Source organism: Acanthaster planci, linkage group LG02 (assembly GCF_054643075.1).
Source record: "Acanthaster planci isolate LZ-2023a linkage group LG02, COTS_SCS, whole genome shotgun sequence".
In the NCBI taxonomy this organism is placed as follows: Eukaryota; Metazoa; Echinodermata; class Asteroidea; order Valvatida; family Acanthasteridae; genus Acanthaster; species Acanthaster planci.
Window position 1 is genome coordinate 34051537 of NC_141778.1, and position 26695 is coordinate 34078231.

The 26695-nt window shown below is 39.3% G+C and overlaps 2 protein-coding genes across 9 annotated transcripts in view; one reads left to right on the forward strand and one right to left on the reverse strand.

Annotated features, from left to right (window-relative positions):
* Positions 1–18347, forward strand: part of LOC110983756 (neurobeachin-like) — a 176896-nt gene extending 158549 nt beyond the window's left edge. For 3 of the 7 annotated variants that reach the window (XM_022243287.2, XM_022243288.2, XM_022243292.2), the window contains 13 exons: positions 1052–1171; positions 1712–1867; positions 2324–2491; positions 2625–2714; positions 2965–3163; positions 3655–3726; positions 3882–4037; positions 4309–4482; positions 4829–4930; positions 5515–5714; positions 6840–6991; positions 7639–7659; positions 14960–18347. In XM_022243287.2, the coding sequence (XP_022098979.2) occupies positions 1052–1171; positions 1712–1867; positions 2324–2491; positions 2625–2714; positions 2965–3163; positions 3655–3726; positions 3882–4037; positions 4309–4482; positions 4829–4930; positions 5515–5714; positions 6840–6991; positions 7639–7659; positions 14960–15050 (1701 nt within the window). In that variant the 3' untranslated portion in view covers positions 15051–18347. The remainder of the gene's footprint in view (positions 1–1051; positions 1172–1711; positions 1868–2323; positions 2492–2624; positions 2715–2964; positions 3164–3654; positions 3727–3881; positions 4038–4308; positions 4483–4828; positions 4931–5514; positions 5715–6839; positions 6992–7638; positions 7660–14959) is intronic. The other 4 variants (XM_022243293.2, XM_087133343.1, XM_022243289.2 and 1 more) reach the window with 3 other exon arrangements.
* Positions 18348–19256: 909 nt separating this feature from the next.
* LOC110983758 (uncharacterized) overlaps positions 19257–26695 on the reverse strand; it is a 38173-nt gene continuing 30734 nt past the window's right edge. For both annotated transcript variants that reach the window (XM_022243295.2, XM_022243296.2), the window contains one exon: positions 19257–23313. In XM_022243295.2, coding sequence (XP_022098987.1) covers positions 23117–23313 — 197 coding nt within the window. In that variant the 3' untranslated portion in view covers positions 19257–23116. The remainder of the gene's footprint in view (positions 23314–26695) is intronic.

Genomic DNA, 26695 nt, shown 5'->3' on the forward strand with positions numbered 1-26695 from the left:
AATAACCCCTCTTCTATCAATCAGGAAAAACACAAGGTCTTTGAGACATGCATCAAATCAAACGTTAAGTAATTTAAATCCAACGTCGTCCGGAAGAAATGCTCCATCTACAAGTAGGCCTGAAGTCTGTAGCCATTTTGAAAATAATGCCTCCTCTCTGTGGCAAGGCAGATCACTTGAATGGCCCAATTTCATCCAGATTTCATAAAGACAGTCCTGTCCACAAGAAGGAAAGAGGCTGTGGACAGGACTGCCTCTGTTAGATTGGGAGGAAACTAGGCCTTTCTCTTCTTTTTGACAAAAGGTTTGTGGGCCACTAAAAGCAGAGCTTTTGAGGGTGTGCAAATTGTGCGTTGGTTGGCATATATGTTGATTTGGGCCCATTCACCTGATGGGTGTGGCATTCACTATGACTGCAATTCCCTCAATAAGTGTAGTAATAGTCTAGGACCTTTTGGGGTTAATTCACGTCTTCACAGTGGCAACCATGCCGCGGCCAACTTTCTGATTTCTTCATTTTTGTTCATGACCTACTTATGACTCATGAACATTATCCAGTTGACATTATCCTCCCATGAAAGCATTGTGGTTGGCATTCAATCCACTAAAGATTGTGTTGCTAGTGTGACTTCTCTGTAACATTCATGACTGAAATGTTACAGGACAGCTAACGAGTCAGACCTAACTTTTGGGGGGTTAAGTATCAATTTTTCAGAGCATGATGACACTCGTTGCTTTAAATCGAGAATTGCAATTGACAAACTTGGCAACTTTTTCAAGTTTTTTTAGTTTAATCATCAGAATCGTGTCTGAGTGAGTCATTTGCCAGGTGTTGAGCATTAAATTTGGCAGGTTATAACCTCATATAATGTCAAGAATAATTTGACTGTATACATCTTGTCTGCCTCCTTCACCCACCCAAAGGAAAGAAGTTATTTGCAGAAGTGTCGAAACTTTCCCCATTTAAAAAAAATATATATTTGCCAATAATGATGTTAAGCACCTTGATTCTGAAATTGGCCTAATTTTCACTATCTTTGTCTGTTTCCAGGAGCCCTATACCACTTACTTCTTGAACCTACAGGGAGGTAAATTTGACCATGCCTCGAGGAGCTTTGCCTCTGTCTACATCTCCTGGAAGAACTGCCAGAGAGACACCTCAGATGTCAAGGTAGAGGAAGCACGCTGAACTATGATTTCTTTTCAGTTGTTCATCATATGTACACCATTTGCAGTTGTTTGTTATCAAAAACTGTGAGAGTACAAGTTATTCACAGTTAGGATTGCCTTCTGTACTTCTGTTTTTAACCATTTTTTAACCTTTAAATGCCATGTAACCTAAAAATGCTCCTCCAGTTTTGGAAAATTTGTATCCAAATTGCACAAAGCCTCTCAAAGAAAAAAATTTCTTGAAAGGACACGTTGATGTTTGCAGCGGTTTGGCAGTGGGAGGGGGGAATGAATTGACCCCTTCAGTTTGTACAGAGTTAATGTTGTCTTACTTCTGGTAACCTTCACAGGGAACATTTTCTCCATGGTATTTTACTCTCTCTAGTAACCTTTCCTTGTTGGTCAATATTTATTCCAAAGCTTTTCTCAAGAAAAATGCCCTCGTTAAAACTCAGAGTTTGAGGATGATTTGTTTTATCTGCATAAGCACCTTATTGGAGCTTTTATTGACACTTTTTCTTGTGTGTGAATCCCATTGTAGGAGTTGATTCCGGAGTTCTATTACCTTCCTGAGATGTTTATAAATAGCAACGACTACACGCTTGGAAATATGCCAGATGATGGAGCAGAAGTGGGTGATGTTGTCCTCCCCAGGTGGGCCAAGACGGCAGAAGAGTTTGTCAGAATAAACAGGCTGGTAAGATGCTGTCACTTATTTCATCTTGTGCTGCTGATGTACATTCTTTGTAATGGATTCACGTTTCAGTAAGATGTTGCTGTAATATTAATATTGCAAGTTCAGGGTTCTCCAAAAGCCTGCAAGGAAAGTAGACGGAACTTGTATCTAACACGTGCAGGTGTCTTGTTTCCAGCAGAATAGCTGATGATATTTACTTTGTTCTGCCCTAGCAGACCAACAGGTTTTTGAGCTGTGTCTTCAAGGCTTAGCTTTGAGTTCTGGGAGAGAATGACAAATTGATTTTAGAAGAGAACAAACACTTTATCCAAGAAACCTAGACAAAAAGGACTTCAAACCCATTGCACTCAATAGCACTGGCAGAAATTGAATGAGGCATCTGAAAGGAGAACTGTCATTTTTAAGAGTTTTAATCAATACTAATATGTGGTTTATTGTTTTACTAAATCTGCACAGGCTCTGGAGTCAGAATTTGTCTCCTGTCAAATCCACCAATGGATCGATCTGATCTTTGGCTACAAGCAACGAGGGCCAGAGGCTGTGCGAGCCACCAACGTCTTCTACTACCTGACCTACGAGGGCAGCATCAACTTGGAAACAATTGAGGATCCTGTCATGAGAGAGGTGGGACCTGGGGAAATCCTAACACTAGAGGGGGTGCTTTGACTTGTAGGACCTGTAGATCATTCAGAAGACGGAGTCCTCTGTCGGGGGAAAAGAGTATGTTCATTGGTTCTTATCCTCGTTTTGATTTCAGGCTATCGAGAACCAGATTCGAAGCTTTGGCCAGACACCGGCCCAGCTCTTAACAGAGCCCCACCCTCCTCGTAGCTCAGCCATGCATTTAGTGAGTATGACTCTGTGTAACCACTTGATACATTGGCAGAAAGTGTCTTGCTTTTCTTTACATTGTGGTTATGGAAAATATAACAGCGTGTTCAGTGCCTTCATTGCTTAATTTGCTTCTTTAATGCAGGAAAATGCAAAGGATAATGTTTGGACAGCAAGTATGTATTTAACTCAAGTAAGTCACTTGTGGCCCTTTGTTTACCTTGGAATTAGAGTTGCTCATGATTTAAAATCTTTTTCATCCACAGAGTCCCATGATGTATTCTGACCAGCTCTCCCAAGATGTTCTCATGATCATCAAATTCCTCTCCAACTCCCCTGTCATTCATGTCTCCGCCCACACCCACCCCAATGTGCCCATCCCTGCCATCGTCACGGCGGCAGCCAATCAGACCTTTGCAATGAATAAGTGGAACAACCAGGTAGCGACAGCAGGTAGGAATGCAGGTGTGTTCAGTGGTTTGGCTCTCTTTTCTTTTTTGCTCATTCCTTCTGGTTTAGTTTGTATTAGGTTTTGTGATGCACTACTTTCTTTCACCGTGTTTCTCTTGAGTTTTAAAATTGGCTGATGCACCTGCTTTGAGTTTTGAAATGCTTTTTCATTTTGAAAGAACAGTGCCACTTGCGAAAACATACTGAACTATTTGTGTGATTGCTATGTATTACTAAAAATTTGTTTATGTCTTATTTCCATCTGAGGAATGCAAATATTGTCTTGATGTTGGGAAATATTTTTTTCTTTAAAAGATGTTATACATTCTTAAACCAAAGGTTCAAGCTAAAAGGTAACCAATCTTGTTGAGGCTTGTCACTTTTGAAGGGGCACTTTTCAGTGAAATGTGATTTGTGACACCATGATGGTCTCATTTTACAAATGTAAAGTAACTTGTGGCCTTGCTCGCATTAACATCAATGTTTCTGGAATATGTTGTTGCTAGGACAACCGGGTTCCCCTGGATACTCAATGGATGCTGGCAAGAATCTGCTGATTGAGCTGGATCCACTCATCTGTGAGTTGGATTTCTGACGAGAATTCATATGAAATTTATTCATTAAGCAAACTTTATTTTAAAAAGCAAGCATAGATTCCATCTACTGAAGACGTGCCGTGGTTGTGTATGAATAAATGTAGTAAGTTTCTCTTGAAATTTGCTCTACCTGTTAGTGTCAACAACGGGCATGCACAGGCGGCAGATAGTGGACACCATGGATTCCAATGTCAAGGCCAAGTCATCATGTTATGTTGTAACAGCTGATAACCGCTACTTGATGGCTTGTGGATTCTGGGATAAAAGCTTCCGAGTCTTTCTCACAGATACATGTAAGTGTTATCAGAGTGAAATGAATTGATGCACTTGTGCCTGCTCAGTGAGGAAAATCCAAGATAGAATGTAAGACACTTGTTTGTATGCATTGTTCTTAAATGTGTGTCCAGCATAATTATCACAGAGATACGTGACAATTCTTAAGCCATTTTTGAAGGGTGTTGGATAAGGAAGGTTTCCTCAAACTCGTAAAAAATTGTCCTTAACGATGAACCTAGTGTAACGGATGCTTGCTAATAATGATTGTCTTCTTGTTCCTTCCACCAGGCAAAGTGACCCAGGTGGTGTATGGTCACTGGGACATGGTGACATGCTTAGTGAGGTCAGAGTGCCCCGTTGGTGGGGACTGTTACATTGTGTCAGGGTCTAGAGATGCTACTCTACTGGTCTGGCATTGGAGTGCCAAGGTGCAGTGGGTGCTTGGGGAGAACCATGTCCTAGGTAAATAGATTGGCACAAACCTTTTTACTTGATGTGCAACACACTGTCTAGAATTGAAAAATTGACAGTTGTAATCAAAGTGAAGGTATTTCAGAACATGTTTTTACATGAGTATGCCTTTCATGAAAGGATTGGTAAAAGGGGATTAACTGAAAGTGGTAGTTTGTACAATTTTATTTGACAATTTCTCCTACTTGTAGTAGGTCCTGCTGTTTCTAAGTTGAACTGCTACTTGAGCCTTCTATGGACTATCTTAGAAGTATGCCACACTGCACTCCTGAATAGCACCTGATGATAACATCACAACCAGGATTTGCAGATTTCTCTATTTTATTTCTTACATCAGGTGAGATGGCAACCCCCCGAGCAATCCTGACAGGTCATGATACCGAGGTTGTGTGTGCTGCAGTGTGCACAGAGCTTGGCCTGGTTATCAGTGGCTCATTGGGTAAGTAATGACAACCAAAACCCTTATTTATGACATTGGAAATTAAAGGCAACGTGAGTGCCTCATGTCTGACATTTGTTCATTTGTATGCAGATTTCTTTCTCATTTGATCATTGAGGTTATAGAGGGGAATAGTTATGAATAGCCATATGTACTGATGACGTATTACAGTGTTTACCACAATACATTGGTCAGATAGCATAGGGGTCATCGGCGTATACACCGCTATCATAAGCACATGAGTACAATTATCTCTGTAACCACAAGGGAGTTGTTTAGTGTAAGCATCATTTAATCTTCTAGGGACCTAGCTTCCCCAAATGGAAACAGTAAGATTGTGCCTTTCACTTACTTTTGATCGAAACATACCTATGCTGCACTGCTGTAAAGACAGTGATGCATCATCATTACAAAGGGCTATTGTAGAGCAGTGTTCATGCTTGTACTTATATTGAAGATCTTTAAGATTTATTCTCTGTAATGCCAATTAAAATGTTCATACTTGAGGGTTATAGTAGCCATCTCATACTTGAGTAGGTGACAGTTTCTGATCCCAAGCACACGTGTTCCTGTCTGGCCCATAGGGGGTGCTTGCCTGATCCACACAGTCGCTGGTGACCTGCTACGATCCCTAGACCCCCCTAACCCCAGTATGTCACCCCGCCTGATGTCCATTGCATCCGAGGAAGGGGTCATCCTAGTGAACTTTGACAAAGGTCACGTGTGTTCCTACACCATCAATGGCAAGTTCCTGAAGTCTACAGAAGTGACTGGGACAGTCAATGTAAGTACAGGTTTGGAGTAATGTCTTGAAGCACTGCAACAGGTTTGGAGTAATGTCTTAAAACACTGCAAATATTTATTTACATTCACCCAGCTTGTTTTTTTTTTTCAACGCAGACAGGAGAAAAAGAAAACTAAATATTAGTAGGGATCAACAGATGTAGATTTTAACTGCCAATCCGATGTCTGATGTTTTAATTAGAACATTGTCCAATTCGATCCGATGTTTTTACCGACAGTAACTGAAACGTAGCCTTAACAGGATGTAGGCCTGTGAACAACACAAAACCAGTGTACTCCCTTAAAATGTCAGTTTACACATTACCGGTAATAGGATTAGGTTTTGCCATCACAGTCTTTGTTGAGAGAATAAACCGTGTAAATTCTGTACATCAATCGCTACTGCGCACCATACCGATGTAACCGATCACACAACCCAAGGGGTGCTTACCCGTACATGTACGTGTACGCACAGAATAGACACAGCACTTCGGGCTGAATCACAGTAGCCTTTAGTCAAGGTACGCATGGCACTGTTGCACCACTACGTTGGTGTCTTCATCGTGCATGCAACCGGCAGAGGTGCACGTTGTGTGTTCAGGTAGTGTGCCTTGAATAAAGGCTAAATTGCGGGCTACCTCCAGACCGGTCACACACGTCGTGCGTGGTGCCACACATGGTGTAGTTCCCGGGCTATTTTAATGGCTGTCAGTGGAAACGGTATACACGTACACTGACTGCTCCTTTGGGCCGCAGTCCGTGGATTGAGTTGTTGCGGCATGGATCACGCAGGTGTAATTTTCGGGATACTTCACGTGGGTTTAACCATGGTATAACCGCTCATTCATCACACCAAATGAAAAAAACTACAGTTTGTATTCATGCTGAAATAAAAAATATGAGATTTTTGTTTGCCAAAGCTGAGTGCAGTGTTTGCTCCTTTCTCCAAGTTAACATCAACACTCATATTGGCAAAGAAGGTCAAATTATGTTTATCCGATGTTTTGCCGATGTTGCCAGATCGGTTGTCCAATCCGATCATCGGTTGATCCCTAAATATTAGAGACCAACTCTGTTCGATCTGTTACTGGCCTGTGCTTTTTCATAATTCCCCTTCTCTTTGCAGGCAATCCGGTTCAAGCATGAGGGTGACTATTTCCTGACAGGTGGGGACAATCGTCAGGTTCAGGTGTGGCGGACCTTTGATCACAATCTGATGTACTCATTCCCACTGTGTGATGCCTCTATTCTTGCTATAGACATGGCTCATGAACAACGGTAAGGATATTAGTCCCCCCCAACAAAATGGACATTGTTCTTGAAATCAAGTACTGCTTGAATTGTTTTGTGACAGAATAATGCAAACTTGTGTCACTGTCTTGCTGTACTTGAGTTGTACCAATCTATTAAGAAAAGGCTTCTCATCTGGATGGAATCTGTTGTTAGAAACCTGGACAAATATATGCATAAATACAGAAAATTTCCAGTGTTCTTGAATTGTTTTTAGCCTATGTATCTTGTAAAATGGTCATTACTAATGGGCACAATTTCAATACTAGACAATATCTGATATCATGGAGCCAAATCAGTTTGATACAAGAAAGGTGTCAGAGTTGAAGTCAGTGTTAGTGTTAACACAGGCCTCATGTTGTTGGAACAAGTCCCAGATGTCACTATAAATAGTAGATGATATCATCTTATTTCCCGGAGTATTCTCTGTCCCATTATATAAATGCTTTTTTTTTTACTGTAGTATCTTTTGGGTCATTTTCTGTCTATTGTCACACTGATTGTGTATGCATCTGCCAGTGTATGTAGTATCCTTCATTTCTCTGACAATTTCCTCTCCAACCCCTATTCTTTTGTTGCGTTGCCAAGCTTTTCTTTCCAAACATGTCTTGGTAATTCTTTTGTTTCCTTGATAGACTGAAAAACCATCAAGATAGGTAAATATCTGCAGTTGAGATTTTTAACCTGACATCCTGCCATCTGATTCCCAGAAACATTCATACTCAAATGCATGTTCCATTCCCCCCCCCCATATCTTTCTCACTACGCTTCAAGGAAAATGAACCTAGTTCCATGATACTCAGATTGCATGTGCTTCTTGGCATGGCCTGACATTTGGAATGAAGAGATAAAGAAGATTTAGTTTGCCTGAAAACTATGAACATTCTGCAGTGAAAGTGGTTGGATTGGGTCCATACTCCTTGTTAGATGGCGCAGTTTCAGATGGATAGCGCATGCACAATTGCACACTTAATCCTGCATTTGTGACTCATGACTAGTGTTACGTGAATGTGCAGACCGCATTGAATTCTGTGAATTACTAAGCTTTGTGCATTTCATGGACCCTACCTCCATTTGCTCACACATTGACAGCATTGACTACACTCTGATTAGCTTGTTCATCTCCCTCATATGTGACCTGACTTGTCACGACAAAATGAGAGTAATGTCGCATCCTGCTCTTTCCTATTTTAAGGGTTTAAAGTCATACTGATGTGGGGGTCAATTTTTGGGTTTTGTAATACATGTATTTGGAAAGAGTAGCCCATTTGCTATTTAATTCCAAATATTTTGCAGGATCATATATTTAAAAATATCATTTTCTCAGCAATTTTGACAACAGCATAATTCCTGCCAAGTCAGATATGTCGAAACTATGGCCTTGTGCGAAACCGGCTTCCAGAGCTACGGCTAGGTCTATTGTCTACACGTCTCCTTGCATTTCAAATGGAGGGAAGACCTAGACCTAGCTCTAGACAAGAGATTCGGATGCAGCCTACGTCAGGAACAAAGACGCAAAGCTGCCAGAATAATGTTACATTGTCACCTGATACTTTTACCCTAAGTGTTCCGTGTACATACCATTGGACAGTTCCTTTTCTGCTGAATTAAAAAAATACCAATTTCCCAATTTTTGAGATTTCTGACTTTCAGCTCATTTTGTGATGACAGGTCATATACAGTATTTACACTCATTGGGGTTATCTATTGACAAACATGTAATTCTGTCAAGTGGAGCAGGAAAAGTTGGACAGCAAACCAGCAGCGTCAACAATTTTTAAAAACATTTTCAATTAAATAAGAATTCGATTTTTAAAATCTAAATAAGGTTTATGCTCGATTTCAGTAGGATTTTTTTCACTTGAAACCAGTTGCCTTAATTGTCTATTAAAGCAAGCAAATATGTCTGTACCAACATGTAGATTAATTTTCTTGTATTTTTTATTTTTTAATGAAATTAAACAAATTGCATTTTAAATTAAAAAATTCAGTCTAGTAACTTGATTAAAATCACCATATTTACAATAAATAACCACTTTCAGTGTTGTCTAACCCCAGGTGAATACATACAGCATAGCACCTACACATACCTCTAGAAATGTAGACAGTTCCCTTGGAGATAGAGTAAACTGGGATAAAAATGCCCTCTTGACTTAAATCACTGTTTATAAAAAAATTTACTGGATACATTGCTAAATAGAACATACTTCTAATAAGTTTTATGCACATAAGTTATTAAAAAAAGCGATGAAATTCACTCACACGATTTGACGATATGGGGGCACAGTTGAAAAAATGTGAAGAGTAAGGTTTTAAAAGGTGATCATCAAAGGGGTAGCAAATGGTGTAGCCCATATCACTTTTTGAAAGTGATACAGGTCATAGTTCCTTCTTTAAGGGGAAAAATTTCCTCTGATCATTATGATGACTGTGACATTATTTTTGCACATAATAGAGAAGACGTGACTTGCGTAAAATTACACATTTATTTCGTGATGTCTCCACAATGTACTGATATATTTGAGAAGAACTTTGACTCGATCATCTGATTGGTATAGGGATGAAAGACAAATTGAACCAACTAGTAGCTTGTTCCCTCGAAGTTTCCCTCAGGATAGCTGGCATCCGAGAGAGAGAGCAGTTGCTTCTGCGCGCTGGCCTGCCTCTCCCATCTGCCCCCTTCCCCTTTTGCCTGGGGTGCAGGTTGGTCGTCAGAGGGGTTGGTTGAGGCACGTATTGCCCGCAGACCCTTGGGCACTGTCTCCCAAGCCTCCAGCGATAGGCAAGCCCTGACCAGCATGGGGCCCACCTCATTAACAGTCCTGGCTGTACTGCCACCTCGCTGTGGTCACTTGGACCAGCGTCCAACAGCAAGCTCAGAACTTGTATGGACCAGGTTAAGCCAACTGTCTGATTAAAACAGAGAATCACAATATCTGCAGCTGGGGCACTTATGCGATGTGATTTCTGCCTTGAGCTCTGAATGTCAGAGTGAAGAAATTCAACAAAGTACAGATAAATGGCGGGAGTAAGGTGAGGTCCACTTTGCGTTAAGAGGTAGTCAAACTGGACCTACATGTTGGGCCAGTAAATCCCCCTGCTTCCCCTCAAACTGATGTATTTGTATACTCCCAAGGTTTTGGAGACCATTCGAAGAAAGTTGAGGCCTTCTATAAGAACAAGTTGGAAACAACTGGTTCTGAGTGTGCAGAACTCAAGAACTGTCCTGGCAGTAATATCTCCATGAATGTTTATGGACAGGAGGAATCCAGTGACAATCTCAGAGGTGAGACAGGGCCTCTAAGTAGTGCCAAATGGCAGTGCCAAACGGCAGTGCCCCCAGGCCTGACGGTATTTATACCTTCAAGGATCTCTGAGGCTCTGACCTGTTGGAACTACATGTAGAATGCCTGTTCACCGCATGGATCCCATGTGGGAAGATTCCAGAGGACCTGAAAGGCGCAAGATCCAACTTGCTGCTAAAAGGTTCTGAGGGATTGCACCAAGTAGGAACTGGAGGCTGATCACTATCTCCTCAATAGTGATTCACCGGAATCCTTTCCTTTGCATTAAGTTTGTGTATCTAAGTCTGTAACAGTGTGGGTTTGTAGCAGCCCTAGGGTGCGCCAAGATCATTTTTTCTTGGTAAACACTCTTAAGACTGCAAAAGAACTCCGGGGGCCAATCTCTATGGCTTTTCTTGACCTGTCCAAGGCTTTTGATTTAGTATCACACTGCCACATAGTGCAAGAACTAGAGCGGACCAGTCTGGACTCAAACCTTATCGGTCTGATCAGCAACCTTTATGATGACAGTTACTCGATTAAAAGTAGGGACCGTAGCCACCTGTGCCATATTTTTCAAGAGAGGTGTCAAACAGAGAGCTCTGCTCTCTTGCCCTTGCTATTCAACATAGCAATTACCCCCTTTTAAGACACCTTGAACAAGAAGAAGGGTTCTCCTTCAAGGTCAAAGGTGAAAGATGTTATATCTCAGCCTTGGCATTGCAGATGACATCACAATTGTCGGAAAGTCGAGACTTGGAGTGCTTGCTCCGAATTGCCAAGGAGTTCTGTGACTCTACTGGGCTAGAGATGAATGTGAAGAAGTGCGGCATGTTTCGCATTCAGCCCTGGGGAAGCATGGTTAATGAGGGGCCTCTTTGGATTGGTGACCAGCCCATCCAATGGATCGAGCTGGCTGAAACTGCCAACTCATCTTCGGGTCGGACCCTGGCTGGTAGTCTGGCCAAACGATCTCTAAGTGTGGCTACCAAGCAAAACTCAAGCTTGCTCAGAAGGCTGATCTGGTCAGTAACAGTGTCACCCCTTGATTGCTGTACCAGGTGACTGTGGCTATCATTAGCCTTAACACCTTGTGGGCCTTGGACAGCACAACCAGGGTGGCAGTAAAGGTTGGTTGAACCTCCCCCCCCCCACCACAAATGGATTGTTATACTCGGCGACATCAGATAGCAGGCTTGGTCTGATGAAGCTAGAGGCAGCCAATCTACCAATGTGGGCAAGGGCCTTCTTGGCAGTTGCCCAGAGTGACAATCATACAATCTCGTGCCTGGGGAAGGTTGAAGTCATGCATTTGTGAAACTCAGGACATGACCTGCATAAGACAGCTTGCCCATCGGAACGTTGGAGGGGGCGAGAATTAGCTGATCTCCGAATGGGCAGCCAAAGTGTGTCAGGAATCCCGAGCTGTAGCCTGGAAGGGTGATAAACATGAGTACTTATGCGATCACAGTTGCAATCGCATAAATACTTTTGTGACTCTCCAGATGTACTCAAACATGTACCCTTGTGAGACTTTAAACCATGGGAGACTGGGGATGATGTCATGTCGGGGGTTCAATGCACCAACAGAGTCAGGCCAATGCCTCCAAAGTGCAAGGGGCATGGATTATGAGGCATACGTGCTTGTCGATCAATTGGCCTCTAAGACCCACATGAGGTTCCTTGCAAGGACCAATCTGAAGCAGTGAAATGACCATATCTGGTTTTCCAGACATAGTGAAAGACGTATCCATACGTTTGGAATCAGATCTTGACACTCTTCAGAGAGCGTGCGAAGAGAAGGTTGGAAAGTACCAGAGTTGTAAAGATTCACTGAAGGCCATCATGGGTGTGGAGTCGATCAAGTTAGACAGGTTCACAATCAGGTTGAGGGATGTATGGTGCAATGACAACATTGTGCCCCTCGCAGTGCTAGGAATCACTTGCAAGTACTTCCATTCCTGATTGTGCTGCATGACCTTAGTGAAAACTCTTGACCTCCTGTACACCTTAAACAATGGCAATTAGTCCTTCTGGACTCAGTGAGTTCTTCGTACAGCCTGCAATGGCAGATGGTGCTCCCTTACCTAATCGAGTCACGACAGCAGATAAAAGACAAGAAAAGGCTGGTTCATACTACAGGCAAATGTGAAGGCAATGTGAACTGGACGTCAGAAAAGATTTGCAGCAGAATTTTGCTAGAGTTGAAATGTGTTCAACTTTTGCAAAGTGCAGCTCGAATATTTGTTCTGACATCACAAATTCGCCTTTGTGTTCGCTTTCGTGCAAAGTATGAACCAGCCGTAAGTCTGTTCACCTGCTGCCTTGGCTGTGGGGGATGTAAATAAGACTACAGGGTCACAGTGAAGGATTCTCTCCTGACGTGACACTAGTCCACGCGGGACATTAACTGGTGGAAAGCCGAAGCTAGCTTGCTAGTTTTGGAACCGTTAGCCAAATGCCTCGTCATCTAATTAGGGACACACATGAATGGAGGAACGAGATTCCCACTGTCCCTATCAACTATCTAGGGAAACCACAGCCAAGGGAAAAGGCAGAATCAGGGGAAAAGAAGACCGTGTCTAGCTTGACTCTCGTGAAGAGACACTTGGGGTGTAGGATAGGTGGGAGGGCAAAAGCCCAACTTTAAATATCACTACTCTTGTAGTTTCTTTATGATGAAAGTAGCAAAAAGTAGTCTCTTTATACTATAGGTGTGTTATCCTGGTTGTGGTTTCACTGCATAATGACCTTTTCTAATCCTAATGAAATAGTTTCAGAGATAAAATTGATATGTTACACTCAGATGCGGACACTTGAAAACAAAATGAAATTAAATCATGATTATAAATCCTTTAATTTAGGCAATGAATGCAAAAAGCTTAATTAAATCAAACCAAGTGGCTTGAATGTACCACCCATGCATCTTATCAGTACAGGTACACAGTGTTTAAAATGTGCGAAACCTTTGAATGAAAAAATTGAATATTTTTGTCTCTTTCCACAAAACAGAAGTTTTAAAATGTTGATTTAAATCAGTTATTTAAAAAAAAAACATTTCATTTAATTGTGATTTAAATCGAGGTGATTTAAATCAGCCAATTGTGGAAACCAGTGTGTAAATCCAAGCTTTCTGAACCAATGAAATGCAGTCCAAATTTAGACATTTCTTCCACCTGGATTGGAAGTGGAGATACACCACTGTCATTTTATTTTGATCCACTATTTGACTATCATCCTCCTTTAGACAGCCACTCTGCCCTTTTTTCCACATTGCGTCTAATTGAGCATTGTCACATTGAGCTCACCAGTTTCACGTACTTGGAAAAAGTATCAAGATATTTGATGACTGATCCTGCCAGCAGATTGTGACATCATACCAGATAATAGTTGCAGCATGAGGTTTCTCTAATGCTTTGCAGCTATCTCCTTCCCATGTCATCAATCTGTTCCATTTTTCAGTCTGCACCTGGAGACTATGATACTGGATGTTTCCTCATTGCCAACCTTTCAAACATCATTTCAGGCTGTATACCCGTGTTTCTAAATTTACAGGTTACTTTATCATTTCCCACAAGTAAAATTGTCAGTTGTCACTGCTGGTTAAATTCTCAAATATAAAATTATTTTTCAGTTCATTGTTAATTAAAAGAGATATACAAATATGAACAGTGTTGCTGTTTAGTGCAAAGGAAATTATGTCCTCTTGATTTGGCAACCATATTCATTTTGTGAGAGCAAGACCATTTTGCCCTGCCAGATGTGTAATTTAACACTGTATACTCAGTGTTTGCACGTAAAGGCTTGTAGAAAAAAACATACAGTGAAACGCTGCTATAACGAACACAACAGGGTCCACGCTAAATGGTTCAGTACAGTGGTCATTCGGTATAGCGAAATTTACTGCCGAAAGTTTCGTTGCCAAGTTGAATAGCACCCTCTCTTGTCTAACTGAAGTGCACCCACTTGTGATACTATGGTTCGCTGTTTTCTTGATGTTTTGCTGTTGCATTCACGTTTAAGGTTTTTAAAAATGTATCTGTTATTTATTTTTGTTTCTTATTAAATCTTAAGTTACAAAATTGATTTCAAGTTTATCCTAAAAGTCATGAAGCTACTGCTCAGAAACAATCTCTGATGCATGCTATGGCGAATGTTAGTGCAATGCCACGGTGTACGTGCGGTTTTCTTCCACACCCGATCATGTGGCGTCGCAAAACCAGTGTCCATTCAATACCGTTGGCAGATTAACTGTGCATGCCCTGGCCGTACTAGAAGACGACTTTGAACAAGTGCAGACCAATGTACCCAGTTTCTCAGCTAGTTAATTACAATTAACTCTTCAACAACTAGTTGCTTTCCCTTCTAATCCTTGGGGAAATAATGGCCACTTGTCACTCTCCAACATAAAAAAATCGACTGTTTTGTCAAGTTCACGTTCGGGAACTACAAACACCAACTGCATAGCATTTGGTAGGTTTTGTGCACAAAATATTGGGAGTCAAGGACGATGCTTGGTACAGCCGAATGTTCAGTATAGAGGTGTTTGGTATAGCAGCATTCCACTGTACTAAAACTAATATTCACAACAATCATGAAAGCTCATTGGAAAAATTAGAATGAACCAGACTAGAGCTAGTTGTTTTCATTCTTTTCTTTCATTTCTTTGCAGGACAATCATTGCAGGCATGGCAACAGGCAGCATTGTTGCATTCAACGTCAATTTCAGCAAGTGGCACCATGAGTTCAGGGATACCTACTAGATGAGGGAGAGCCATGGACAACTGTCCTGGTGCCCTCTAGAGGACAGTTTCAACAAGCCTGTAGCATGAGGATGTCTGAGAGCCACTATGCAAAACTTAGGAATAAAGCATATAGAACTTGTCAATACACTTGTAAAATCTGAGAGACAGTTGAAATGAAGACTTTTTTCCACAGGCAGAGGCCTAAATTCCAGGTTTATGGAAGTGCTTGGAGGTAACAAAATGGACTCCTTATAAAGTTGGTTTTAACCGTCTACAGGGAAACTCAAATTACCCAAAAGTGGATAGTGAAATTGAATTTAACATACCTAAGAAACTGAGAGTGTTAGTGGATAATACATTTTGCTTGTAAGAATGAGAATTATGAAGTTGATTTAATCTCAAGAAACGTGAAATATTTCTAACAAGGGGTCATGTTATGAAATGATGTGGATTCAAATTGCGCAGTTTTTAAGTCAGTTTTTGATTGGGCTGGATAATCATATCAAGAAAAGATGAGCAGAGGCTCAACCTTCCTTGCAAATTTGATTTGTGAAGTTGTATGTTCTTGGCCTTGTTGGATGAAACTGTTAAGTCAAAATTATTGGGGAAAAGAAAAATAAGCTGCTTAACTTTAACTGAGCTGGAAAGTATACATCTAATGGCATTCTACCATGGTAACCAGAGGCCACTTCTACATATTCTTTAAGACTTGGCAAGGCTATGAAAAATTGGCCCATTGGGTCAAATGTGTTGGGTTTGTCAAATTCCAACAGGTGTGATTGTACAAATGTGTTATGCACATAAATATTGATAGGAGTTTTTCTATATAATAAGTGTATGTACCACTGAGTGTGTAATATGGTAGATAGAGCTCAAGATACCTGGAAATCAGTAGAAAATTATGCAAAATGAAGGAAGAGTTACAATTGTGCAAATAACTAACTGTAAGGGCAACGTAGACAAACCTGACAACGGGTGGAGGGAACATTTTTTGTAAATAGTACATCACTATGATTATGCACAATGTGAGTTCTATTGATGGGATGGTAAGGTTTTTGTGTAAGACTTACAATGCTGAATTCTTTCAGTTCAGTTAGTATCAACCCTTTACCACATTATTGTGACACACCTACATTTATTTGCTTAAGTACCCCCCCAAAAAACACACACATTCCACATTGGTGTAGAAAACTTTTTTTTTTCATATTTTTTTGTAACTTGTAAATCTGATCTAGACAACAGTTTTTGGGATAATTAGAATTATACTGTCTTAAAGTCCAGCGTACATTAAATACACAATTAACTTCTGTTTAAGTTATGTATTTGAATGTTCATGTTATGAATCTTACAGAATGAAATGCAAAATTTATTTTCAACAAAACCAAACCCAAAATGAATAATGTAGACACAGTCTTGTTTGTACACATGGGAGAACCAACTGAAAAAAATGACAGTTTTTCAAAGATATTAAAATAGTAAGTTAGAACAGTAGATTTTGATAAGTAGATATTTTTCTTTCCTTTTTTTAAGTTTTACCTATGAAAGCAACGTTTGTAATTGTGAAGTTTGCAAGTTGTCAAAAATCTATATCTGAGGTTAACCAAACATTCCAGTAGAGCCTGAAAGACAAAAGATTGGTACACTGGTTCTGTCAAGGTTAAGACTGAAATTGCGGAAAACGTCACTATCACTCGCGCGTTATCCCAACTTCTGCTTTTTTTGATAGATAGAAAGAAATGTATAATTTGCACAGAAGTAAACTATTTTGTCTAGTGGCGTCTATGCATTGCCTGCCAAATTTTGATTCTTTCTGACAAGTTTGTATAGAATCTTTATTTTGAGCACTTGCATCAGATTTGTTTTAAAAAGATGAAGTATGTAAGAAGCACATATAACTTATCAATCAGTTGCTGTGGTAAAATACTTCCTTCTAAACAACTTGCAAAAAGATCGTAAGAGTGACAAAAAGCAAACATTTTGGTGTTAGGAGAAGCCAAATGTAAGGGGAATTAAGTTCATTTTGTTGCTTACTTGTTGAATGGCATATTTGATTGGTGAAAATATTTTGATTTGCAGGGTATGTTGGGTAAAGTGAGGTTTTTGTGGAAATGCAATGTTTCACAATTATTTCTTGAACATGTGATTGCTGTTGCCAAGTTGAATCACTTTGATTCTGGCTTCACATGCACAAAGTAGGAAATTGTCATTACCTGGAATTGCAAAAGTTATTGAAACAGCAGGGTAGTATGACCCAATGTAAAACAAGCCGCTTTGCCAATAATGCGTGTTGATGGAATGCATTCCCAGTTACCAATTTGGCTGCGGTGGTGGAAATCATAACAATTCTTGCTTTTAAAACATGGAATTACAACTGATTATTTTCTATAAATTTGGAATGAGTTTACAATGTGTATATTTTGGTTCCCGTATAAATTGCTACATGTATTACTTTTATTCCACCACTGCTCTTGTATGCATCATCATCAGAACATTTGTCATCAAAAAATTAGATAGTTGAGCAGTAATTGCTGAAATACCTGCAGGAGTTCACTATCTTTGTTTTTATGAGTAGCATTTCTAAAAAGGCGTTTCTCACTTAAAAAACATAACTGGAGAATAATGGGAGAAGTAGCTTTTTGGTGGGTAAACAAAGAGTTCTTGTGGTGAAAAAGTCACAACTTCAACTTTACCCTAATCATGTATGCTGAATGGATTATAGTACAACCTCTGGAATAATTTGTTGGATTTCATGTATGGACTCTGTTAAGCTTAAAGCTGTTTTCCTTTGGAATTTTTGTTATTACACTGTGCAGTATTTATATTAACAATTCACTACTGCACACATTTCCAAATATCAGATATTAAGAATGCATTTCGTTCAGTCAAGACCATAAGAAAAGTTGTGCATACATATATTATGAGATTAGGTTTTCAGGCTAAAGTGCATCAATTTGAAAACTTACAAGACTTCAATAATACTCAGATAATAGGAAAAAGGTGTGCACGAGAAAATGGTGGTGGCAGTAGCTTCCTAAAAGTAATTTTCCTGGATGTTGTGTAAAGATTAAAAAGGAAAAAGTTCTAATTACAATACACCTGTTAACATTCATGCTAATCTTTAACAGGCATGACATGGTACCAACCAGTTTTGATGAATGGTTTTGAATTTGCACTTTGTAACATTTTATTACACCGTTATACTGCTGTAATATTGTATTCATGGCCTTAACAGAGCCACAGAAATTGTAAACAAGGTCTATGATTAGGCATTAAACTGGTTGGTGACAAATTCACCACAGTGTACATTGGGACAAATTTCTATTGACCTTAGTGTGTGATTTGTGGTGTACATTATCCCCTCCAAAAAGTTCAGAGTCCAATTCAACTCTATGCAATCTTAAAAGACCTGTCTAATACTGGTAGTCCCAAGCCAGCAGCCACCCACTCTTTACCCTTCTTATTAGCTCTCAGACTTACCAGCCCTAAGATTTAAAAAAAAAAATTGCAAGGTGTACCTTTGGCTATTTCCAATACCTAGACTTACAGGCCTCAAATTAAAATGGCAAGGGTTACCCCTTGCTACTCCCAGTACAGACTTTGGCTGAAAAATATTCTAAGTCCAAACAATGGAAGGTTTAACATTTAGAAACGAGCACATTTCTTCAAGAAAGAGCCGTGGCATAGCGGTTAGAGACCCTAACCGCTATGCACAAGGACCTGGGTTCAATTCCAGGTGGGCATGCACAATTTTGCTAAAAAACTTAGTAAAAAAAAAAAAAAAAAAAAAAAACCTCCTTTTCCAGGGACCCCGGCTGGATTTGAACCGGGGTCCCCTGGCCTGGCAGTCAGCAAGCTAGACCACCAGGCCACAGGCCTCTTAATAAATTGTGCTCGGAACTAATATTTAAAGGTTAGGATTGCGCAACTGTAAAAAATTAATATGCATAACTTATCTACATATTATGTAAATCAACATAAATTTGAATATGCAAATACAAGGGTCAAATTAATAGTACTGCAAGCAAAGAGGGGTTGATGCACTATTCAAAGCATATTTAAAAAAGCAGCAACTGCACTCTTCACATTTTGATAAATCCGTCAAATGCACTGCTACAAATTTTCAATATTCCAGTGTTTTTCTCATGTGGTTTGCAACTGTGGTGCCTCAGCAAGCAATGGAGAAGATCCAAATAAATATAAATCAAAATCATGGAAACAGTGAAATTCAATTTCACAAAGCAACTCATGTATTTCATTACAAGAATTCACAAATAACAGGAAAAACACTAATTTCTTGTGACAAATCTATCAATTACAGATCAATTTTAGCCTCATTTTACAAACTAGACACCGACAGTGTTGTACTTTATACAAGACGGTACCACATTTCTGCCCATAAAGAATCTTCCTTCAGAGGCACAGTGATTACAAATAACAAATTTTGGATAAGCAACACATTAGCATTACATTTAGGTATGAGAGCTGAAAGGAATCAGTATCAAGCTCGAGTCGTAACTTATCCCTCAATTTACCAGAAGCAGAGAAGTCAGCCATTTCATGGATATTTCTGCAGATGCTTCATGACTTTTCATGTGAATCCAATTGGATCCATAAAGGTGTCATTTTTGTAAAGCAAGTTCTTCCAAACCAGATGCATAACATTTTATGCTATTACTATAGCTGAAGGAGTATTGTACAAAACTGTATTGGCTACTATAGTGAAACCACTTCAAGAATATGGCAGATCAGATTAACCATAAGTAGAAATGTGATACCATCTCATTAAACACTGAATACATTTTCCTGAATATTAGCACAGCTACTACGCCATCATTACAAGGCCACATTTTGACAGCCATTAATAAGTTACACATAGCATACTTGACATGTATGTGACACAGCCCAACAAAATGAGTCACAAATCACAACAGCCCCTTTTTAGTTACAGGCACTTTAAAACATCATACAAAATCAGAAACACACAGAAATTGTCAGGGTGTTCAATGTCCATTTTCACTATGACTTCAAACTTAGCATTATATCAAAATTAGGAACTAAATATGTTATTCACGGTTTACATTTATGGTGGTAAACTCTCAAGGCTCATTTTGTAGGAACATGTCACATATTCTGAATACATGTCTTTTTTTGCCACTAGCAGAAGTATTTTAACCAACTACTTTCATAAGTACACCACAATGCATTTTATGCTACATGTAGTTATACACCCATACAGTGACGTATATTACAATAATCTCCATAGTAACATTCATTGTATCCATCACAATGATACCTAATACATTTACATTTGCATGTATATTTCATTAACAAGAACAAAGAACACCATAACACCGGAAACCTGCAGTAGTGAAACCAAAACTAACTCATCTGGACTGAAAATGAAGAAAAAAATAATAAACACTCTCCTGAAAGCAGATGCATAAACAGAACAAACACAAATTTCAACTTCCTTTGTTATCTGAAAGTTAATGCACACCAAAAACCAGAAAAATAGTGCATTACCAGACAATATATGTGCAACTCCTAGGTAATGTCACGAGTGTTCATACATACATGTAAGTGCTTACCAATTACAATGATCAACTGTCTGAATTCAATTTAACACTTCACAAACTCATCCGTTTCTCCATGTGCATTTTGAGTGTCATCTAATATTGAAAGAATAATTCTTAGTCCAAATTATCTCTATAAAGCTGCACAGATGTTAACAGTACTCAGAACAAGATTACAAATGTTAAAAAAGTACTTATTAAATATATTGCAACAGTTGAGAGATCAAGTGTCGTTATCTGATACACATAAAGCACATAAATCAGTTACACACTAAAGAATACAAAACTCCATCACAGAGACTTGTAACAAAAGACAACAAAAATGTCTGATCATTTCTCAAACTTGGTTAATTAAGGCTTCAACTTTTGCAAGATTTTGATTTAAATTTGACCAGTCCAATTTCTTCAACTTCTTCAGGTTCTATTTCATTGAGAAGAATATGCTGCTTGGAAAATAAAACCCAGAGCAAATCAATCTGTAACAATTCACATGAATTTTGGGCTACTCAAGAGTCTTCTGGGGAGACTAAGCACAATCTTTATGTTTTGATTTTGTGACGTTTTCTTCGTAGAAATGTGGATAAATACCAGCTTAATCCAATTCAATCCCTGATCTCTCCCATAATGCGCAACAAACAGGGACCAATTTCAAGCAGAAGTGTTCTTTGGCCTTGATCCCAAGCTGCCAATGCCAAGTTTGAGAAATAATTTTTGATTGTTGTTACATGTACATGTAATGCACATTTCATCCATGAAAATGGGGCAAAATGCGAACAAATTTATTGTGAACACAACAGTCAAGGTAGGTTAACATGGGTTACAATTTTAATAGGAAGTCTACTTCTTTAATTTCCTTGCTGAATAATAATTTAGGTTAACTTTAATTTTAAAAATTAAACTGTAACAAAGCATGGTGAAATATTATGCACTTCTTACTCAAAAAAGTAGAAAAATGCATAGAAGTGTAACAAACATGATATGAGTTTGTTGCATTGTAGGATATTTAGCACAGAATCCTTCAGATGAATGAAGTAGTATTTTGCAAGGCATCTTATAAAGACACTGCAACTGCACTGACTGCTGTAATGCTGAAGATAAATTGATGGTCATGAGTAGTAGCATCTGACATCGGCAGTTCTGACTCATTAGACATGAGTAATGCTTCTACAGTTTAACTATGGAATTATTCACACTAACCACAACATCCACACGAAGCTACCCTGACACAACTTCAGGCTACCTCAGCCTTCATTTCATCAGGGTCATGGTTAGACATTCAACTTTGGGCTGAATACAAGCTGACTGCAAGACCTGTGACTCAAATGATGTGTTACTTAAACCTTGTTAATTGTTACAGCCTTGTAATAAAGCTGCCTATATTTTAATAGTTAAATCTGATCCATATCATCAGACCACTTATGTAAGTTTTTCTCAGTTGTCCCATCCCTCACATGTTTAACGTGCATTCTAATGACCAACAAGTCGAGCAATTCACTATAAAATGTTTGAAATTTTAATATGACAAAAAAATGACCAAGACCAAAATTCATGTTCTTCAGTCTGTTCTGACGGCTGCAGGCTATAATTATCAGCTACAACAAAAGCAGTCACTGGACGAGGCACAAAACCAGATAACATAGAAATACAGGCAGACTTTCTCTTTAATGAGAGAGGTTCTGAGAGGTCTACCACATACCCTGATACAGATGATGAGGCACAGTAGATTGACGGAACAAAATGATCATTGCATATTGATCTGTGTAAACACATGCAATGACTGTGAAGACATGACCCATAATTCACAATAGCCACTATGCTGGGAAAACAGAACATATTTCTTTATACACACTCTAGCCTTACTGCAGTAGAATAACGGGTGTTTGGAAGAAAAAAAATTGCGTACACTATAGCTTTGGGCAGTTACAGCAAACTTCTGTAGAAAAGTGAATTGCTAGACAAGATGTCTATTACCTCTGCCAAATTTAGGTTTCGGCCAAACATGTTGCTCTGTGAGTGCATGAACTATACTGACTACTCAGGTTTCCATTCAAAAAGTGCTGAATGTACACGTGTCGATGCGACCAATGCAACAAACAAAACCAGTTCAACCAAAATGTAAATCTTTACACACTGAAAAAAAAAAGCTGAAATGCTGAATTTCAAAGCGGGCATTTTCACACCTTGCTTTTGACAACCACAATTAAAACAAGGCCTAACAACAGCAATACCAACAGCAAGCCCAGAGTGTCTCCCTCTGTCACCAACCTATAGATCAACCAGCAATATCGCAGAGCTACTCACCAAACAAACTTGCCAAGTACTGGTGAAAATGGTGCGGGAACAGCATACTGGCCTCCTAAGTCACACACTAATGCTACTTTTCACTAATCTGATAAATATTGCTGAACATGTAAATTTGCTCAAATAAGTTTGCTGTTTGATTTATAGTTCTGTGATACTAGCAGATAAGGCATGGATCTACTGCCAAGAAGTTGAGTCAAATGGAAATGACTAGAAGATTCCAGATTCTTTGCCACCAGGGGGCTGCCTCTTCATGGGGGCCCTGCTCTCCACTCTGCCACCTGCTGCTGGCATGCTGGCTGGGTCAATCTTCTGTGGTTTGGCCCGGACCCTGGTACCACCAGGGGAGGCTTCCACTTCTGCTGGGCCTGTTCTGTTGGGTTCACCTGTCACTGGGTTGTGTCCCACTGTAAGAGAGAGGAGAAAATAATGATGTTAGGCTTTATGCTCATACAGCGCATGTCTCATGTTAAGGGGATTTTTGTGGCAGAGGCTTACCAAGGTGAAATGACTTCAAATTGCTTCAGGTACTGAAATATCATTTAGCTTCTGGTGATGTACATGAAACAGGCTCTGAAACTTTACACAAGTTAAAATGATTTTGTGCAACAACATGTATACAGGCCGATGTCACTGAACAAAGGACTGTGTAGGGATCTAATGCCAATGATTTGGGCTATCACACTGGTGAATGTATCTACACTGTGTGCATCCATGCCGCACGGTTCAAGGTTTCACATACATAAAGTACACATACCGGAATGGTAAGGTTTTTCCTAAAGCTTTTAATGTCGGACTACTGCCAGTAACATTTAACAATTGTTGACTGCTGAGGTGTGGGATACAATGATTTGAACACCTGAGCAACGCATTGCACCCCTATGCAAAGTTGAGGGCGCTATGTGTGCCCGAGGCTGTTCAAATCGTCATATCTCACACCAAAGCAGTCAACAATTGTTTTTTCGTATCTGTCTTGAGGAATTTATCTAAAGAAACAAGCTCTGAATTTCAGACGATAGGCGTACTGTCAAACTGTATAATTAACACAACAGACATAAACGATATAGCCTGCAAATGCACTGTTCCCTCACGATCTTTAATTTTGTAAACTTTAATTTGAAACTAGTGTGGGTACTAGTAGGTACATGTAATCTGGTTAGCGGTTCCCGCATTACCTTACAAGCTGCAGGGACAGGAACGAGTCTGTTATACGAGCGCAATCATTGATCGAATTCCCTGATAGCCTATGCACGAAACATATAATGGGTTCCATTCAAATCTGACTAAAGGAGTGTAAATGTTAACTCTCGAACTTCCCAACTTCTGTCTTGAACACGTGCAAGAATGCCATGTTCATCCTTCTTTTCCGGTATTAGAACCACCCGAGCCAAAAGTGGTGAAGGATGGGAGGGAGCCAACTGTCTGGGGTAGGTATTCAATAGCAGAATGAGATAAGTCAAGGCAAGTGTGACATGTGGATAAACATGTATCCCCCTGTCATGTGATCATTCTGGGCCAATAAACGGACAGTATCCAAGACGGAGGTATGACAATAATTGATTTTGCATATGCCCTAGGAGTTGGGATTACCAACTCACAGCTTAACTCACTGCAGACTTGCATCAAGACAACAGCAGACTGTGCAGTGATAGGAATCACCCATAACTTGCAAGTTGGTTGGGTATTGGTTGGCCATATTTATTATTATAATTTTCTTCATGATGAGACAGTGGTTCTTATATGAAACTTGGGGGACATGTACAACTCATTTCTAGCAACACCATACACACTGTAAATATACACGTTGGATCTACTCCATCAATGAGATGTACATCTTTCAGCCACTAGGGGTTACAGGTGTGTGTTATAACCATTATCCATCTAAGGAAACATTTATACACCCATTGTTATTTCAACGTAAATACTATATCCGTAAGAGCTAAAGTCAAATGAGGAAACCAATAGAAAACCAAACAACCCAGGAACTGTGTTTTTTGAGAAGTTTGAAAAATAGCAACAATTAAAGCCCATTAGTATTAACACTGTGTTAGTTATCATAGTTGGTTGTTAACTAAAAAAAAAGCAAGAGCAGCTCAAATAGACAAAGCGGCTGTCAGATATTTGCTGAATATTTACAAAGAATTATGAGAACTTGATAACATGGGATACTTAATGTTCGATCTGTCATGTGCTCGTCATGAGATGTGTTCCTTTCTTACAAATATGCAACTGGATTGTGCCGATTCTGTTGAAACTTTGTTACATTCACAAGCAAAGCAGTATTGGTGATTAATGTGTCCTTCCCTATCCTGTTAAGAGATTTTTCGTTCCTTTGATGTGAAAAGTCCAAGTGGGAACAGATGGAAAGTTTCTGTAAAGGAATGTTCACAGACAATTACAGTAGGTTTCCAGAAAAACACACAAATCCAGAAAGGAAATGGCTCCAAAACAACTCAAGGTGACCAAGATTGAGCGCCAACATGATTTGTTCTATTTCTGTATATAGCTAAAACCTTTGTATACAAGTAGTTGGCCAAGCGCAGTATTTCTGTCAAACTGGGGCTGGATGCAACTAAAAAAGCTGAGGAAACTGAGTGGGAACAAACACAAAAACTAACGCGGTGCTCTTGGGCAGAACTGGAAAATCAAAGTTTAAAAAGAGACACCTAAGCTTTTCGTGTTTAATCCTGAAATAAACATTCCCATTTAACGAACAATGAAATGAATTCAAATCATTTCCTAAAGACATCTGACTAACTAGAACTATGAAACTATAGCATAAGGACACCACAATAAACATGTAGCTCAGTAAAGCATATAAAACAGTAAACCACAGATAAGCATGGTGGGATACGCACACTGCTATATTCTGGGGTCTAGGTGTGTCAAGGAATTTCATTTGTCAAAACACTGCACTAAAGCTACCACAAGGAAAACTACATGGAACATAATCATTGGATTTAGAAAGTTTCCATGAACAAAACAGGCAAATATTTCTTTCTCGCTCACACATAACATACTACCAAAGTTAACAGTTCAAGTAATGCTTGCAGCGGCGTCAGGCTAGCAATGAAATGTTTCCCCTTCAATGCAGCTGTTTGACCCATGTTCAAAGCCTACCCAAGCTTCATGTGGATACACTTTTCAGCACCTTCTTGACAGAAAACTTTTCCAGCGAACATTCACTTTGATTTTCTTCATGCCTTTGTTTTTACCAGCTCTCTCCAAATTTTTCAAAAGATCTTGACAGAATTGCCCAAATGAACTTTTGCAGAATGATTAGTTTTTTCATGAACAAGATTCATTGTAACTTATTTTAACATTAGTTAAAGAACCCTCTTATTTGGAACAAACACCGTTTTCAGAGCTCCTCAAAAGAAAAAATGAGGGTTAAAACTGCATGAACATGTGTCATAATGTGAATGATGTACACAGCAACTTGCCAGTTTAGAAAGGGAAACTGTGAGCAGTTATTGTAAATATGAATATTAGGAAATAAGAAAATGAACTGCGAACAGGAATATTTTAATGATACAGAAAACAACCCCCCCCTCAAAAAAGTTTATCAAATCCAAATTTCTGTAAACAAAACCAAAAGAAAATTCAAAACAGCAACAGACAAAAGATCAATTTGGCCATACATGGATCAAAAAGAAGAAAAGCCTAAAAACTGAAGAACAGTCTAATCTCAAAACCAAATAAAACAAATGCCAGAAATTTTAGAGATTTTTTCTAATTGTATCAATTCTCCAGGAGGCTTTAATAAACCAGGTGCCCACTGTTTTGTTC